General features: G+C 46.3%; 2 protein-coding genes across 2 annotated transcripts in view; both read left to right on the top strand.

The window, feature by feature from the left end:
- Window positions 1-16,477, top strand: part of ARHGEF9 (Cdc42 guanine nucleotide exchange factor 9) — a 189,959-nt gene that overhangs the window by 68,372 nt on the left and 105,110 nt on the right. The gene's annotated exons all lie outside the window — the stretch shown is intronic.
- LOC140658347 (uncharacterized) lies at window positions 6,012-6,350 on the top strand. Its single transcript, XM_072876630.1, has one exon. It carries the CDS (start codon window positions 6,095-6,097, stop codon window positions 6,272-6,274), a length of 180 nt encoding a protein of 59 aa, XP_072732731.1. The 5' UTR covers window positions 6,012-6,094; the 3' UTR covers window positions 6,275-6,350.

Raw genomic sequence — 16,477 nt, 5'->3', positions numbered from 1 at the left:
AGTGTGATGCTTCCTATCTTTTGGTGGAATTCTCATTTTTGTTTTTCATGGAATACTTAGAGCAGTGACCCAGAGATGCTCAGGTCCGTCCCTGTAGCCTCTGAGCTTTGTATAATGTTCTTGGCCAGTTGGTCATGCAAGTTAAGCAGCGTGGCAAACTCAGCCTCTGGCAGTGTCCTATGTTCTCTGAAAATTGCAAAAGTGGGCTTAAAAACAGAACTTACTCTCTTTACCAGCACTCTTAGCCTTGCTACAAGAGCAGCTTGCTTCACAGGTCTTGCTCTGCCCTCCTGCCCATCCACTTTCTCTCCCATTTCACTGCTTTGCAGGCTCTCAGCTCAGCCTTTTCTTACGCAGTTCTTCCTCTGAAGTCTATTTATGCCTCACCAGCTTTTGAGATCATCATCTTATCCTTGCCCACCTCTCCTTCTTTCCCCTTTGCCTTTCTGTAATTGTATTTTATATTAGTTCTGTAAATTGAATAATTTGCTTGTCTAGCTGTGCTGTGAATTTGCTAAAGCGTGTTGTGCGGTTACTGTGGAAGATGCTGGAGGAAGCTGTACTTGTTCCAGCCACCCCACCACTTTGTTTTCTTGTTTGTGTCTCTGGTAGAGGACATTCAAGCTGCCATGGGAGCGAGGGCTGGGACAGAGGATGAGGTGAAATAAAAGCTTCTAAGGGAGATGTGTATGACAAGGAAAAGGAAGAAGGATAAAAGAAGGAAGCAGAGGAAGTTACTGGAAGAAAGTCCCAAGTTCACATGGACAGTGAGGAACCTTTGCATTTGCAGGATGGAGTGGAGAGGCAGAGAACAGTGGGTGACTGGAAAGATAATTTTTAACTGCCCAAATCAGTGCCCTGAGTCTGAGTCTTTACAGATATTCCTCCATTTTGTGTGCTCCTCAGTTTGGACAAGGAATTTTAGGCATTTGGGGATTTTTAAAGCTTCCTGTGAAGCCAGTCCATAAACATACAAGATTATGGAGATTCTTGAGGAAAAAACTGCCTTTTGCAGTAGCTCTGCAGCTCGTAGGCTGGCGCTTCCCCTCTGGCCGAAGGATGGGAGAAGAGGGCTCTGTGTCAGACTTGCTGTGAAGAGAAAGGAAAAAGAGGCAACTCCCAGTTTAAGAAAATCCTCCTTTTTGGAAACTTAGCAAATCATAATCCCACTGACCTTTAATCTCTGAAATCCTGAGCTTAATTCCCAGCTAGATTTAGAAAAAAAATAATGAATTTGATGGTCTTCTCATAATCTCTAATAGAGTCCATGACTCAAACCCCACGTCAGTGCCTGACGTAGCAGGCGGCAGTCAGTAAGTGCCCAGCAAATGAGACTGGGAATGGAAGAGCAGTTGCCCGTCTCCTGCCCGCATGTCCCAGCAACGGTACCGTTGCGTACCGTTGCTGTTCATTCCTCTTTGAGGGCAGTACTAATTCAAATGAAAAGTTTAAACTTCCCTCATGGTGCCATATAGGTCTGAGATGGGGCTTGTGCTCAAAGAGGGAATACAAAAGAAGCCATTCAGGACCGATGATTGCTGGCAGCCATTTTCCCTTAGGCCATGGGTTTCATCCAGTCCAGACCAACACAACCATAGTTTTATTCCCACTCAGAATCACAAGCCACCATGGGATTTGTCTGAAACTTTCCGAAATTCACCAAAAGATTTATCTCCTTTGGCTGACTGACGAGCAGGTTTTCCTGGCCTGGCAGAGTTGGGGTCCTCTTGCCAAATCCTAGAGCTCAGCCACGCTGCATCCTACAGCGGTATTAACAGAATTCACTGGGTCTGCATTGAGGTTGCGAGTTTCAGTGCTTCATTTTCGCAGTTAATGGAAGATGGAGGTGATGTGTTAGGAAAACATAGATGCTTCTGCACGCCCAAGAAATTGCTGCGGTGGAGGCTGTTAATCTGCACAGGGGATCTACAGCAGAACACAGGGAATTGGAGCTGAAACCGTGTACTGCCACACGCCCCTGGCCTACCCTGCCAGGTCATGCGGAGACAGTGTACCTGTCAGTGGGAGTGGAATATAGGACCTTTAAGCATTCAACTTATAAATCCTCGCTCCCGAGTTAGGGCTGTATTTGTTTAGCTGGCAGTAGTGGGTTGTGCTAATTACTAGAGACATCCATTGGAGGGAGTCATGGTCACATGGCTGAGCCCAATGTGTTACGCACATAAGGAATCAAGACTTGGCATCATCTGCTTCAGAGGCTTGCCTCCAAATTACCATATTGTAATTAATGCTATTGTAGTGGCCCTTCTGATTTGTCTGTTGTTTGGGAGTGCAGAATACACTCTCTCTTTATATATAGGTGTATATACAGATTTATGTATACATATAGATGTACGGATATGATGTATTAGTGGAAGCCCTGGCTGAAGCTCAAAACTGCTTTCTCATACAGAAGCCATCGCTGATCTTGCATTACAAATTGTGCTCCTGCAAGCTACTGTAGTGTCAGGGCATGTGCTGTGCTGTAAGGGGGGGGGTGTATTTTATATAACTATTACAAATCTTTTCTTCTTGTTCCTTAGTTTAGCTCTATACAGAAGGTTAGACTAAACTTTTCAGAAAGCATTACATGAAGTTAAACTTTGCGGTGCTTTTATATAAACCCCTGATGTGTAGGTGTTCTTTTTCAGTGAGGCTTCTAAGAAAAAGTATCATCCATTTTCATAGTAAGATTGACATTTAGTGCACGCAGAAGGCATGGGAAATGATACAAAGCAGCAAGTACTATTGGGAATACTGTGAATGTAATTTAAATAGAAGCTTCTATGCAGTAGATCTGTTTGTGCTCATCACCCTCGGTAGCTGTTACACACACAACTTTCACTGGAGCCCAATATTTGCATCTGTATGTGGCGAGGCACCCGGTGCTTTCCTGCCCAATCTTTTGGGGCGCTTGCTCTGGAGTGTGACCTGGGGAGGACGGATGCTGCGGCCGGAGCCTCCCGGGCTGCGCCAGCACTGCGCACCCCTCTCCCAGCCCCTCCAGCTGGGGAGGACGGCAGTGGGGTCTCCGCAGCTATCGCCCTGCGGTCTGCAGCTGCTCCTGATGCACAAGCTGTACGTGGTGAGCGGGATAGTGGGGGACCTCCTGCCTGCAGCTGGCAGGCACTTATAGGCAGGGGGCTGGCTTCATTGCCTCTATTTATAATCTCTGCCCTCCCCTGTGCTGTGACTGGCTCAGCTCTTGCAGAATGACTGCCTGAGACCTGCCAGGCACATTGCTCGTAATGAAATCCTCTTTTTCAGCTACGGAAGTGGCTATTGAGCATGTGTGATAGCTACTGCACCTTTTTTTCTGGATATTTCTTAGGCCTCTCCTGCTTTTACTTGCCCAATTTTTGGTCCCTGTCTATATGCAAAGGCACAGAGGAGTCTGCCTTGAAACCCTGCTGGTCGCTTCCTGTTCTTGGCATTAAGAGGACACAAACAGCACAGGACAAGGCGAGGGACGGGCTGTGTCCGCAGAGGTGTCTGGAGGCCCTCGGGGCTGCTGTGGACAGGTGGAACATCTCTGCTGTGCTTTCCATAGAAGTAAGGCTGAGTCTGAGACTGGGGTCTAGACCCAGGCTCCCTCTGTGCTCATTCCAGTTTAGAGGAAAAGATTAACTGGATGTAAAGATGCCTCTAAATTTGGGCCTGTTGTAGGCTTTGGAGAAGTCACTGTTAGTACTGAGACTGAAACTGGAATTTCCTGGACGTTTGTGGGAGTTCAGGCTTGGGCTTTGGAAAACTGCCTATATTGTTTTGGGAAAGGGTGGTAACGATGATAAATACTCCACATCTATGATATGTTTGCTATTCTCATTAGTCTAAAATTGCATCAGACAGACTGATTATCCTAAAAATGCATATTTGATAGGCAATGTAGGCCTGGAAGCTGGTGATGCAGCAGATCCATCACCTGGGCACAGCCTGGCACGTGTGCTAATGGGGCAGCCGGGCTGCCTGCCTGGGGCAGGTTTAAAGCAGCTTCTTGTAAATATGCAGGTGAAAAATTGCCTTTCACTGTCCTCCTGAATGAGAAATTCTCTGCTTGAACAGAGTGGGGGGTCTCAGTTGCTGGAGACAGCCTCTGGCTTTTAGTTATCACATAAAAGAGAAAGAAAGAAAAAGAAACCACCTGATTAAAAACCATTCTTATTTCTAACACTATTCAACACAACCCACCCTCTACGTCTGCGAACACATCACAGCCCACACGTGCTACAAAGCTGGTCAGAAACAAGGAGGATGGTGCGTAGGACGAGTGTTGGTCTCGCACAAACCACTGGGTTTCAGTGGAGGCCGAGGAGAGAGGGCATGGTGGAGACTCAGTCCTTGTCCACCCGATGCAGTCTCTCCTTTGATGGTGTTTGGGGGCAGATATAGAAAAAGCCTGCTCATTTTGAGGGAGCCCTCCGGCAATCCAAACAGCAAAGGAAGGAAAATAAAATAAGCTTTGCAGTGAACAGCTGGGTTTAGTATCAGTTTGAATGGTAAGGTGGGGTAGGAGCATGATCCAACCTGTCCCTCCCCTAAATGCTGGTGACAAAAAATATCTGTCCTGGAAGGATGCTGCGATGGGAAGAAAGGCTGCTTCTTGTTGGTGCGAGCCAACTCCAGGCCCTGTCCGTTCAGGTTTAAAACATTAAAGTCCTCCTGAACTCTTGTTTGCTACTGGAGAAGAGAATAAGCACTTGTTTGGTGCATGTTGGCCCTGTGTCTGTGTGCGAATGTCCCGGGTATGTTCGAAGGAGCGAGTTTCCTGGAAGGTGCTGATGATCAGCCCCCATATGCGCATTTTAGTGTGTAATGCATATGCATTGGCAACATGTCTATATTTGTCTTAGCCTGTAAAATCATTTGCTTTTTCCAGCTGAGTGCATCTTTTTGTGTGCGTGTGGTGCCTCTCTAAGGTAACTGCTGATTCTGGGATCTGAGAATGAGGTTTGGGATAGAAGCTGGCACCTGGACCATAAACCCTGAGTGTGCATGTGAATTTAATGTAGGAATGAGCTTTTTTGGCTGCTGCAGAAGGAATAAAGATCCCTCATCCTGTCCTCCCCCCTGCCCCCCCACCCCCCTTTTATACATCTCTATCTGTAGAATCAGAATTCAATTTAACTCTTAGCATGGAGAAACCCAGTGCAGTGCTGAGGAGAGAGGCTATGCAATAAATTTATGATGGGATGATGTGCATAGTATTGTACAGAGGTAAAAAGTGATTCCCCCTACAAAATTCCCACGTTACAGGCTCACAATGAATTTCCAAGTTACCAGGGGTTGCCTTTTTGTTATTTCGGCTGCTTTTCTTCCCCGCTTTTTCTCCTGCTCCCCTACCTGGTCTGAGCAGGCTCCTAGCAGCACTGGCTCTTTTTGCTGGCATTTAATATTTTCCATCCGAAGCTTAGCGCAGGCGGTACAGACGGGGCAGACGCGTCCCCGCCGTACAAAGGCAGCGAGGAACGGGATCTGCGTTGCACAGAAAGCCTGGAGACGCCTTCCTGGAGCTCAGCGTTGGCATCCGACCGCGACACCGGCTTCCCGGCCCCCCGCACATCTTTGTTTTCCGAACTGCCGCAAAAGTCGAGGGGAAAAACATGCCTGCATGGCGCTCCCTGTCACGGCGGGCGGAAGACTCGCGTATTTATGGAGCCAGCGCTTCCTTTTGCGTTTGACTGACAGCCAGGATCCCTTCACTGCCTGGTCACTGGAGCTGATTAGTATGCGAAAGGGTCCGCCTCGCACCGAGAGATGCAGCCGCAGCAGCTTGCAGAGCTGTCACACTCACACAGGCTTCTTATCTGCACTGGCTTGACGAATTAAAAAGCAAGCCAGCCAGCAAGAGAGAGACCGGGAGAGAGAGGGGGGAAGAGAGAGAGAGAGAAGCTTGCAGACAGCGCTCGCTTTCTTTTCCTAAAGGAAGGATTTTGCATCTTAAGTGCTCACTGGTTGTGATGATGCTTCACTTAGCGGGCTCCAGAATGAGCTAGAGACAGCAGATAGGGGGATAAACTAAAAGCAGACCACAAAACATTACGAACAAAACCAAAACCAGGAACAGTTTTCTCCTCTATTCTAGCATGGTGGATGTATGGACAGTCTTACAGAGCAGAGGTTGACTTCTCCAAATCTGCCAGCCCCACATCTTGAACACTACAGTGTTCTGCATTGCACCATGACCTTGGATGTTCAAACGGTGGTCGTTTTTGCAGTGATTGTGGTGCTATTGCTTGTGAATGTCATACTCATGTTCTTCCTGGGCACTCGTTAAATGGATTTTTTCTCCTGAGCTGTTGGGGGCTACTACTACCACTAGCAATTCAACAAGAGAGCAAGAGCGAGAGAGAGAGAGAGAGAAAGGCGAGAGAGAGAGAAAGAGAGAGAGAGAGATTTCTTACTGAGGGGGGAAACGCGTTGAGCTTCAACATGGCCTCGCTGTGATATGTATGACGTTGGTATATTCTCTCTCCCTAAATCTTTTGTCATGTCTTGTCTTTTAAGTATGCCTGTAAGTGTAGCTGCTTTTGCCTGGGTTTTAAATGTGATAAATAATAGTAATCCATTCATATATCGTTCTGTGCTAGCGAGATAGAGCTATACATATTTAGTTAGAAGCAGAGTGAAAATATCTTTCTGTGGTAAGCACTGGCTGTGTTATTTTGCTTCCTTTAAAATAGAGACTCCAGTTAATAATAAGTCATTTTGTGTGAAATTTCTAGCAAGCAGTTAATGTGCAGTGTCTGTGAGAGTAACCATGTAGCTGCCAGGTGAGAGGTGGTGGTGTGTGCAATTGAATCGAGCTCTGGACATTTGTGAGGGGGTATGAGAAATCCTATTAAAGGATTAAATCTTTGCTAAAATAACATTCAGCCACAAAAAAGGGAGTGAAATTCTACTTTCTTTATTTATCTGTGTTGCCTTGATGATCTGACTTGATTGCTCAATATTCAGCCCAAAAGCCTCCAAATTCTACGTCCACACTGATGTAGCCTAGCTCCTTTCGTTAAAGATGTGAGAGGGACTGAAACATAACCTGCTGGGCTTTTTTCTGTTTGTATGTGGTTTCTATCTCTGCAAATTGGGAAGGAGGGATCAAAGAGAGAAAAAGGGGAATGCATGCTTTGTTTTTCTTTGCTAAAGCAACAGATACGGAGGGGTTGGGTTTTGCTTTGATTTCTCTAGAAATTTTATTTTGGCTTGCTTTTCTTTCCTGTGCTCTGTGTGTGTGTATATATATATATATATAATTTTTGGTAATGTACGTAAGAAAAATGTTTGCCCACCTCAAGGATAACAAGATTTTGAGATGGGTTGTTTTGCGTGACTTTATTTACATTGATTTTCTTGAAAATGAAGTGCTAAGTTGTATATTATAGGCTTGCTGAAAAGGTGTCCACTAGTTAGAGGTCCTTCTGTTGAAAGATGTCTAGACCAAAATTGCAATGTTTACAGCTCGGAAGCAGGGCTGGCTGGGGGGTTCGAGTGTCAGTGCGTGAAGTTTAGAGAGAATATGAAGGGAATGTCTGAAAAGAGCAATGTCTTTTCCTCTTGAAAATATGTCTCTGTACTGTGTTTCTGTTAGAAATCTTAAGGATTTTTTATATCTTATTTTCCCCTTCGGAAAAATCAGAATTGCTCAAAGAAAAAAAAAATAAAAAAAATCACAGTTTGAAAATGTTTACATCTCTTGCAGATGTTCACTGGAATTATATTGCCTTGATAATTTAACTAGTTTGTGCTGATTCCAGCTGTCTGTTATTTATCTGATGTCCTTTACTAATCGGGCAAAAAAACCCCAGGTAACTGATTCATAAAGACATAGCTGGGGCTTATAGATGGAGACGTATAGTTATTTCCATGTGAGAGTCTGTCTGCTGCAAGTTAAATGCATAGCTGGGCTTAGGAGCTGATTTCTTTTTGGCTGGTGGCATGACTGGAAATTGAGTTAAATGCTGCAAATCTGGCACTGTCAAAGTGGCTTTAGCTGTAAATAAAAAAGGAAGAAAAATTTCCCCGAGTAGTAACAGTCGGCCCCCAAAGCTGACAAGAAGTGTTTAGTGGCAGTAGCCCATTTTAATGGGTAGAAAAGCCAAGACCCAGTGATAGAAGCCCAGCGAAGATGCTCTGGTGCCTGCTGGCTCTGTTTCCCCCCTCTTCACTTGTAGCTATCTGTGCAAGAGGTATCAGCTTCACTTCATAAGAGTCTGAGTGAATCTTCTTATTTAAAAAAAAAAAAAAAAAAAAAAAAAAAAGTGTTGCTGAGGATGGTTTGGGTTGTTAAACAGCTCCAATTTGCTTTATTTTCCTGTTAGCTATGATGTGTCATTAGTTTTATAGGTTGCAGAATCTCCTGGAAATATAATAAATGAGCAAAGATCACCATGGAAAGGGAATCAATCAAACAGCAGCCAAAATAATCCTTTCAATGAAACAGTTTTAAGCGACATAGTGATTTGGAGGAGTAAGGGTGGAAAAATGAGAAGAAAAAAAAAAACCAAAACCAGCGAGTTAAAAATGGGATGCAACTGTGTCTGAATGTTTATTTTCCTCCAGGTTAGCTCTCTGGCGTGAAGGTTTACCTTGCAATAAGATTTCGATGAGGAATGCTTGGTACCTAATGTGGTTTTCTAGTGCGGGCAAAGTGCATTCCTTGATCCGGAGCTTGTACTTCTCGGGTGATATTTGGGAGGCGTGTGTGTACGCGACGGCGTATGTTATCGCATGTGGTGGGAGCTGCCGTGTCCGACTGTTAATTCCTGCGAGCCCCTTCTGGTTCCATCGATGGGGTTGTGTGTTGCGGGGGGACCTCCGGCTGATGGGGTGCATGGGGAGGACGAGGGTGTTGTGCACGCTCAGCTACTGGGGGAGCGATCGCTGGGAGCTTATTTATTTTCCATCATGGAACGTGCTTGAGAGAATGAATGTAATTTTATTACAGCTTTCTCGCCTTTTATTCTCCCAAAGGCTGGTGGAGTCAAAGAAAGCAAGTTTATGCAGAGCAATATGAGCGTGAAAGTTGGGAGCAGAAAACTTTGTTATTCTAGCAACACTGTCCTTGTTATATCAGGCTTCCCGTTGGACTTTTAGGGAAAAGAGAGGAAATAAGCCTGAAAAGTGAGCAAGAGCTGGGGTTTCTGTTTGTTTAGTTTGATCCCTGTTTCCCATCCCCAGTCCTCAGTGGCCACCTTCTCAAACGGGCCTTGAGCCACCTGCCCCAACCCCGGTTTTGTAGTTTTGCACCTGTAATTTTGCATTTTCCAAGCCTGCAGTGGAACCTCAAACTGCCTGGTTTGCAGGAGCAATTAGCTAGTTAAACAGCTCCGTCTTGCCATACTTTTCAGGAGCGGCTCAATCCATGACAGTCTGCATTAGCAGCTTTTAGGGGTGACAGTGGTTGTAGATCGCTTGCAGTAGATCCCCTGTACTCATGAGTGACTGTGCTTGCAAAATTCCGGGTGTAATTTGCACGCTGTAAAATATCTACATGTAGTGGAGCTTTCCTTCTCCCTAAGCTCCGTGGGACGATTCGGGTCACACGTGTGGCTGCTTGCAGTCGGGTTCTTGGGGGTAGTTTGGCCCCGTAACTCCCCCCCTGTTTGTGGACCTTGAGTTCTTCACATTTGTGGGGATGCTCAGGCCCAGGGATGGGGAAGAGGGGTCATTCCTTTAAATAAATCAAAGCACTGCCCCTCTGGAAAATACGGCCCCAAAGAAAAAAAATATTCATTTGTATGCAAATAGCATATTTATAACGCATAAAATCTCTTTCAGTGATTGCTCCTGTGTATTTGCTAAGGCTGGGTGAAGGGAGACCTGCCTTGCTGTTTGTCTGCTTAAGCAGGATTCAACGTTATTTGCCACAGGATTCATGAAAATGCCTCTGACTGTATCATAGCAACCCTGTTTCACACAGTCCATAAAAAGTCCATTCCTCCTGAGCGGCAATCCGCCGTCTTAAAGATTCAGGCACCCTTCTCGCCATGGGGAAAAGGGTGCATTTCTCCCTCTTTGGATGCTTCAGAAAAAGCATACGTGTCAGAATGATCCCTGCTAGTCCTGCGTTCACTGTGATTTTAATGCTCGCTCTTTAAGGCTAATAAGAGGGCTTCCTTTTGTTTTTTTAAAGGCTTCCTCCCCCACCTTGGATATTTCCCACCTCTGTTTTAAACCTCACATGACAAGTTAAAAGGGGGACGGGACAGCTCAGAGGTCTCTGACGTGATGGCTCTTTTCTGTCCTGCCATTTGGATTTTCCCCCGGGATGGCAGCAGCACAGCACTTGCTTATGCTTTGTAGTGAATGAAGATCTGCCCAGATTCGAGCCCTTCTGTGGGAATGCAGAGGTGCTTTCTCATCCCGTAGGTGAATGTTGTTAGGAGCTGCATGTTCACCTGACTCCTGCCCCCATCTGTTTGCATAATGTGGTTATATTTCTTTTTGGATCAGGTATTCAGTACACAGCCCAACTGCTGTGTATAATGTCTGAAGGAAAATTGCCAAAAATCCATGTAAGTTTTTTTTTTTTTTGGTTTTGTTTTAATTTGTGACTAGAACCCCTCTTCTGTATTGTTCACTTCATTTTGTTGTTGTTCTTTGATTTCTGTATTTAATGAATGCTGGTTGTGAGGGGGAGATCCGGTGCTCTTTGTGTACAGTGCTTGCTTGCTTGCATGTATGTATGTATTATGCCTGTATTGTATCTGTATGTGCTATATGTTGTTAATGATGCATCTGTGTCAGTGTGTGTGGGGGTTCTATATTTTGCATTCGCAATGTGTATCTTTCTCATCTGGGTGTGATAATTGTGTCCAACGTGTATCTCCCAGTGAAATGTTACGAGAGCTATTCTGATAAAATGCAGGGATTTGTCTCTTGCAACGTGGAATCTCCAATGAGCAGAAGTTAGGAAGCTTGAGGAAAACTCCCTAATGTTAATAATTGTGTAATAATTGTCCTGTTGTGAAGAGGATGTTTGTTCAGTGGTTACAGAGGTGGCAGAGGATAGTTCTGCCAGGTCCTGGTTTTGCCACTGATTTACTTTATGGCCTTGGGCACGTTCCTTCGCTGCCTTGTGACTCCTCTTTCCTGGTTGTAGAAGAGGAACATCACCCATTGTCGAAGCGTAGCCAAGACTGATCAACTTCTACTTCTTCCCTTTCTCCGGTGTCCTGTAGCTGCAAAGCGTTGTTGTTCTGGTCAGGCAGCAGGGGTATGGTGGGTACGGGTGGACAGCGTGTGGGTGCCCATGTTGGCTCAACTATGCGTAGCTGGATTTTGCCTGTTTGGAACTGTTGTAGATGGCAAGCTGCAGCAATTTATGCTTCTCACTAAAAATAGATGCTGCTGGAGGAAGAGCTGCTGGAGGAACCATGATTTATTTTTTTTATTTTATTGGTTATGGTTGAATTTCTTTCCTGAGTGGAAGTGAGTCTTAATCTACAAGAGCCCACAGATGGCCAGGTTGTCTCTAACCCCGCTGTCCTTCTCACCAGCAAAGGACCAGGCAGCCTCTACTGCCTATCTCTGGTTTTTGTAGAGTATTACTCCTGCGTTGTCAGAAACACCACACTGATGGCGTGTTCGCTAGGACATCTGAGCTCAGGGCAAGAAGCCCTTGGAGCTCTCCTGTTGATGAATGTGTTGGGCAGGCCTGAAAGCTTTACCACCCGAGTTATAGAGGGCCTCAGGGAGTGAAGGAGCCACCCACATGAAGGTATTTAAAGAATTAGGTCTGGATTTCAACTGGCTCTGGTTTATTCATACAGAAAGTGTCATAGGAGTGTGCTACTTTGGGGAGCTACCCCTGCTCCCATCACTGAGCCAGGGAAACTGAGGCACATGGTGGTCAGAGCAGCGCGTGGTGGGGTGGGGGTTAGCAGTGGAGCTGGGAGCAGGAGCAAAGCTTGAGGGCCCGTCAGTCGCTCTGCCCGCTTGGCTGTGCTACCTCCTCTTAAACCTCAGTGAAGCAGGGCGGGCAGGCATGCCGCTTGGTTTCTGGCTCGTATATTTTTATCTGAACCTTGCCATTTGGAAGTGTCAGAGGGACAGGCTTGTGCTGGGGAGCCATGGAGTGAGCTGCTTGCAGTCTGGTGAAGGATCTCTTTTAGGGGATCTCAGAGCTCCCAGCGTAGCAGACAAGTTGGTCCGTGCCCATGTGGAAGGTCCCATGTGGTTTAGCGCCTGCCCATTCTTTTGCATCAGCTGAGACATCTATAACATAACGTACAGACTGCTGGCAACGATTGTGTTTCTATTTTAGGTGGCATCTCCAGCTAAGTAAAGCAGGGGCTACACTGCAAGCCACTTTGCGATCTTGTTTAAGTCTCTGAGGGATGAACTGTTTCTCTAGCCCTGTTGCCTTCCTCTAGGACCTGACCAGGACTCGCCAGGCAGACAGTCGTAGCCCCGATGGGTGCTCAGGTGAGAGCAGGCAGCCCTGCCGTGGCAGCGCTCGGCCACAGAGGTAAAGCAGTCTCAATAGGTGGCATCACCCCATTGCCACAGCATGGGCTAAGGCAGCCCTACCTGGTAGCCTGTCCCTTTTTTGTCCCTTTTTTTTTTTTAATAAACCCCAAAGTTAATTTCTAGGTCATTTATTGTTATTAGATTATCTTACTGCCCCACCACAAGCACGGGCAGCTGTGTGCTCCGGCATCCTTTCGTTCTCGAGCTAAGCTACCGTGCCGTGTGCTCCTGTGCCATGGCATGCCCCAGGGAGGACTGCGTTTTTGCCATGGGGCCAGCAGGAGACTGTAGACGGAATGGTCCTTCCCGCTTTGTTTCCAGCGTGCCCGTCTATCCTGTTGCCTCTCAAGACCGTGGCCTCTGTCCTCAGATGTGCTTCCCTGCCTGCCTCCTGCGGTGACCTTTGTGGAGCCTGTGCTGCCTGGAATGATAAGGATAATTGTCACCGGGTTTGCAACATGGGCAGGGATGTACCTGAGCATCCTGGATGTGCTCTGTGCCACCAGAGAGCTGACTCAGCCTCACCAGTCATCAAGTAAAATTCCCTGGATGGTGCTGATTGGGTTTGTTTTTATCAGTTCCCTCTCAATACTCAAGATATTTGCCCCGAGAGTGTCTGTTTCTAAAGGGTTAAACTTCTCCTGGTGCCAGTTCTTGGGTCTGTAAGCCGCAATAAGGGAACTCGGAGCTTGTGACTGTGACAGCAGTTGCAGCTCACACTCGAAAGATGCTGGGAGAGGAATCAGCCGAACTACGAGGAACTTGAAAGTAGCAAAGATCCTAACTGTTTAGGGCTGTTTCTTATAATTGAAAAAATGCAATATGTCCTCAGCCACACAAATGCAAATTTAGAGAAATACCCTAAGGATCAATCTTTTACCCCAATAAACAGTGGACTAATTTGCTGGGCATATCTGTAGAAAAGTTTTGTCAAGAAAATTGTTCCATTTGAAAAAAAAGCATTGGGCTCTTGCTGGCATTATCAGAAAACAGTTTTTTTCAAAGAATTTCTATGGACCACATTCCCCATGCTATTTCTGATGCTTCCACTCTCCTGTATTGTATTCAGTATATCTGACAAGGTTTTCTTAATAGGTTATGCACTGAACTTTCTGTTCTGATACCAAATTTAGGGAAGGCTTGTTATCTAAAATTCTTTCTTCCTGGCTTGATAAGGTGCTGATTAATTTTATGCAACTCTCTTTCCTTATCTAGTTGAGCTTCAGTCAGTTTTAGTGTAATCTTGGAAAAGTGCGCTCAATCTTTAATGTTTGTTTTTAAGTTTTATTCCAAAGCCTTTTTGGCATGCTGGATGTTTGGTCTTTTGTGAAGTTCTATGAGAATTAAGTTAAAAAGGAACAATTATAGAACAGGTTTGGAATCCAGATGAAACATTTTAAAGTTTCTGTAAAACACAAAAGAGCATCCTTTAAATGGCAGTTGACTCTGATGTAGTTTTAGGTATTAAATTAGAATTTTATTACTCTAGTGTTGTACATATGCAAAGCTGGATGCGTAAAACAGAGAATACTAATGGTGCCCGTATATAGGAATGCATATATGTGTGCACCTACCTGATACAGGAATGAAGGAGAGGGACTATTCCCTCTCCATAGGTATGGGTAAGGTCAGGAGGGGCAGCTTCACATATCTCTGCCTTACACCATCGAGAAGGGCTGTGGGAGCACAGCGTGCTGTACTGGGGAACCGCCTCCTCCTTTTGCCGAAACACAGGGGCGAGAGGAGGAGACGGTGCAAGGAAGACGGTTGTGTCTGTTCGGTGCAGCCATCTCACTCTCGGCGAGGAGGGGGCTTGCCGGGGCCGCGGTGTCGTTGCGGGCAGCTCCCACCCGTGCCAGGCGCTGCAAGCAGGGGCACCCGTGCTGGGGTGGCGAGGAAACTCAGCTGTCATCGGTGGAGAGTGTCTGCCTTGATTTCGTGATCAGGAGTTGACATCTGGATAGATTTTCAGTCTCCTCTGGTCCAAGGTAGATGAATCTCTCATCCGATGCCCAGCAGCAGATCGATCCCATCTCACGGACACTGAGGGTTTTTGCAGAAGCGTCTAAAAGTCTTTCCTAAAGAATTAAAAGTGCACATGTGCGCAGAACAAAGAAACTAAACCTCACAGACCTGCGGGGTGGGAACAAATATGCTTAAGACTAACCGGCTACCTTGTAAGTTTTCAACAAGGAGGAGCCTGGCTTCTTCGGTGCATACCTGGAGCCTGGGAAGTGTAGTCACAGGCGTTAACAGGATCAAGACCCCAGATTTATGGAATTTAGAAAGCACTGGCCTCGCTCCCCCTGCTGCACCCAGCACTCCGCTACAGGAGTGGGTGCTGACGAGCCAGGAGCTGGTGCCATCCCCCCTGAGACGGCAGCCCACTGCCATTTGCAAATTATCACAGTGGCCCCAGCTGTCAAAAGCTGTTTTTCCAGCTCGATTTTAAGCTTGGTATGAGACTGTGTCTAGTCCCCAGCACCCAGGTTTGGCTGGAGGTTGTAGGCAGCATGTTCCTGGTGCTTCTTATTTTGCCATCTCCCCCCATAGCTTCCCGGTTTCTTGTTCTCCTCCTACACTCCCTGTGTTAAACAGTTGCTGTGTTTTGCCTCAGAAAATGGTGATGGTTTAATCTATCTCCAGCGTGTGTTTTTAGAACAGATGCCAGGCTGTCCCTCTCTCTCTTGTCCTCACACACAGCAACGTGCATATGTGTGCGTGTGTGTGCAGGCATTTGTGCATCTTCGTATATATTTCTTTTTACATATACAGGGAAACATCTAGATTAAAACACATGTGCATATGTTTTCCTTCCCAGATATATTTTGGAAAATATGAGTCAGCAGCAGGCAAGAACATATTACATAATCTCTGGGAGTGAAGAAAACCTTGCAATTTATTAGGAGGCAGGCTTTCTGCAAGCAGCATTTTTTAAACATCATTTTGTTACCACACATTGGTGTGTGCCTCTCGGTCAAGTGGCCTTATTTCCATCATACACGGTTGTGTCCGATGTACAAATGTAGTCCCAGTAGCCTTGGGTTTTGTTATATTTTTAAACCCCACAGTAACAACAGCAGAGTCTCAGGGCTGTGATGATGATAACGACTTTTCTCCTTTTCCTTAACATGTTTTCCTGCAAAGACTCTGTGATTTTCCTTTTTGGTTCCCCCCACTCCCCACCTCCTGCTGTTTTCTATAAAATCTCAGTGCTGCGAGAAATCGCACATGAGTGCAGCTGGAAACAAATGTTGCCCCCTCCGCCTCCCCTCTGCTCGCAGCCCCCCACCTCCACCGCCTACACCCAAATGGGAGAGTGAAGTCAACATCCACTTTTAGCCCTTGTCTCCTGCTTTTGCACGGCTCTCCCTGCGAGCTTATTTCCAATGCCTTGCAGAGTGCGGTGGCTGTGCCTGCTGTACGCGCAGAGGGTGTAATTCGGAGGGGGTTGAACACCATTTTAACCGCTTCTGCAGCCATAAGAGCACTTGTCTGGTCCTATCGGCAGTCATGCTATCATATGCCTTAACATAAGGGGACGAGAGAGGACACGCAGTTTTCTTCTTGTTCGCTAAGCGTTGCAGGGTGGGGGGAGCATCATGAATTATGGAGAGACTGAGGAGCGCAAACAAAAAACGAAGTAAGATGGATCTGGCTCGAGTCAGACAGCAGTAACGGCAGGGGTTTGAATCCTGCATCCTGGGCTGCAACGGGTGTTGTGAGTCGCAGCACACGCGAGGGGATGGGAAGCAGTGGGGCACCGAGCAGAGCGCGGTGGTTGGGTGCTCTTATCCTCTTGACAGTGCCGTGTCTCAGTTTCTCCAGCTCTAATGTGAGGCTTAATTCCAGGCTGTTCAGTTGAATCCCTGCATTTCTGAAGGAGGCTTCAAAAGCCTAGGACGGGAATGGGCACTAGCAGAGTTAAAGGAAAGAAAGAAAAGGACTTGTTTGTTTATTTTTAATTTGCCCAATAAAAATGAAAGGTTTTGAACTGCTTTCATCTCCC

This window comes from Ciconia boyciana, chromosome 12 (genome assembly GCF_034638445.1).
Source record: "Ciconia boyciana chromosome 12, ASM3463844v1, whole genome shotgun sequence".
Lineage (NCBI taxonomy): Eukaryota > Metazoa > Chordata > Aves > Ciconiiformes > Ciconiidae > Ciconia > Ciconia boyciana.
Note: the sequence above shows the minus strand (reverse complement) of the source record. Positions and strands in the feature narration are given on the sequence as shown.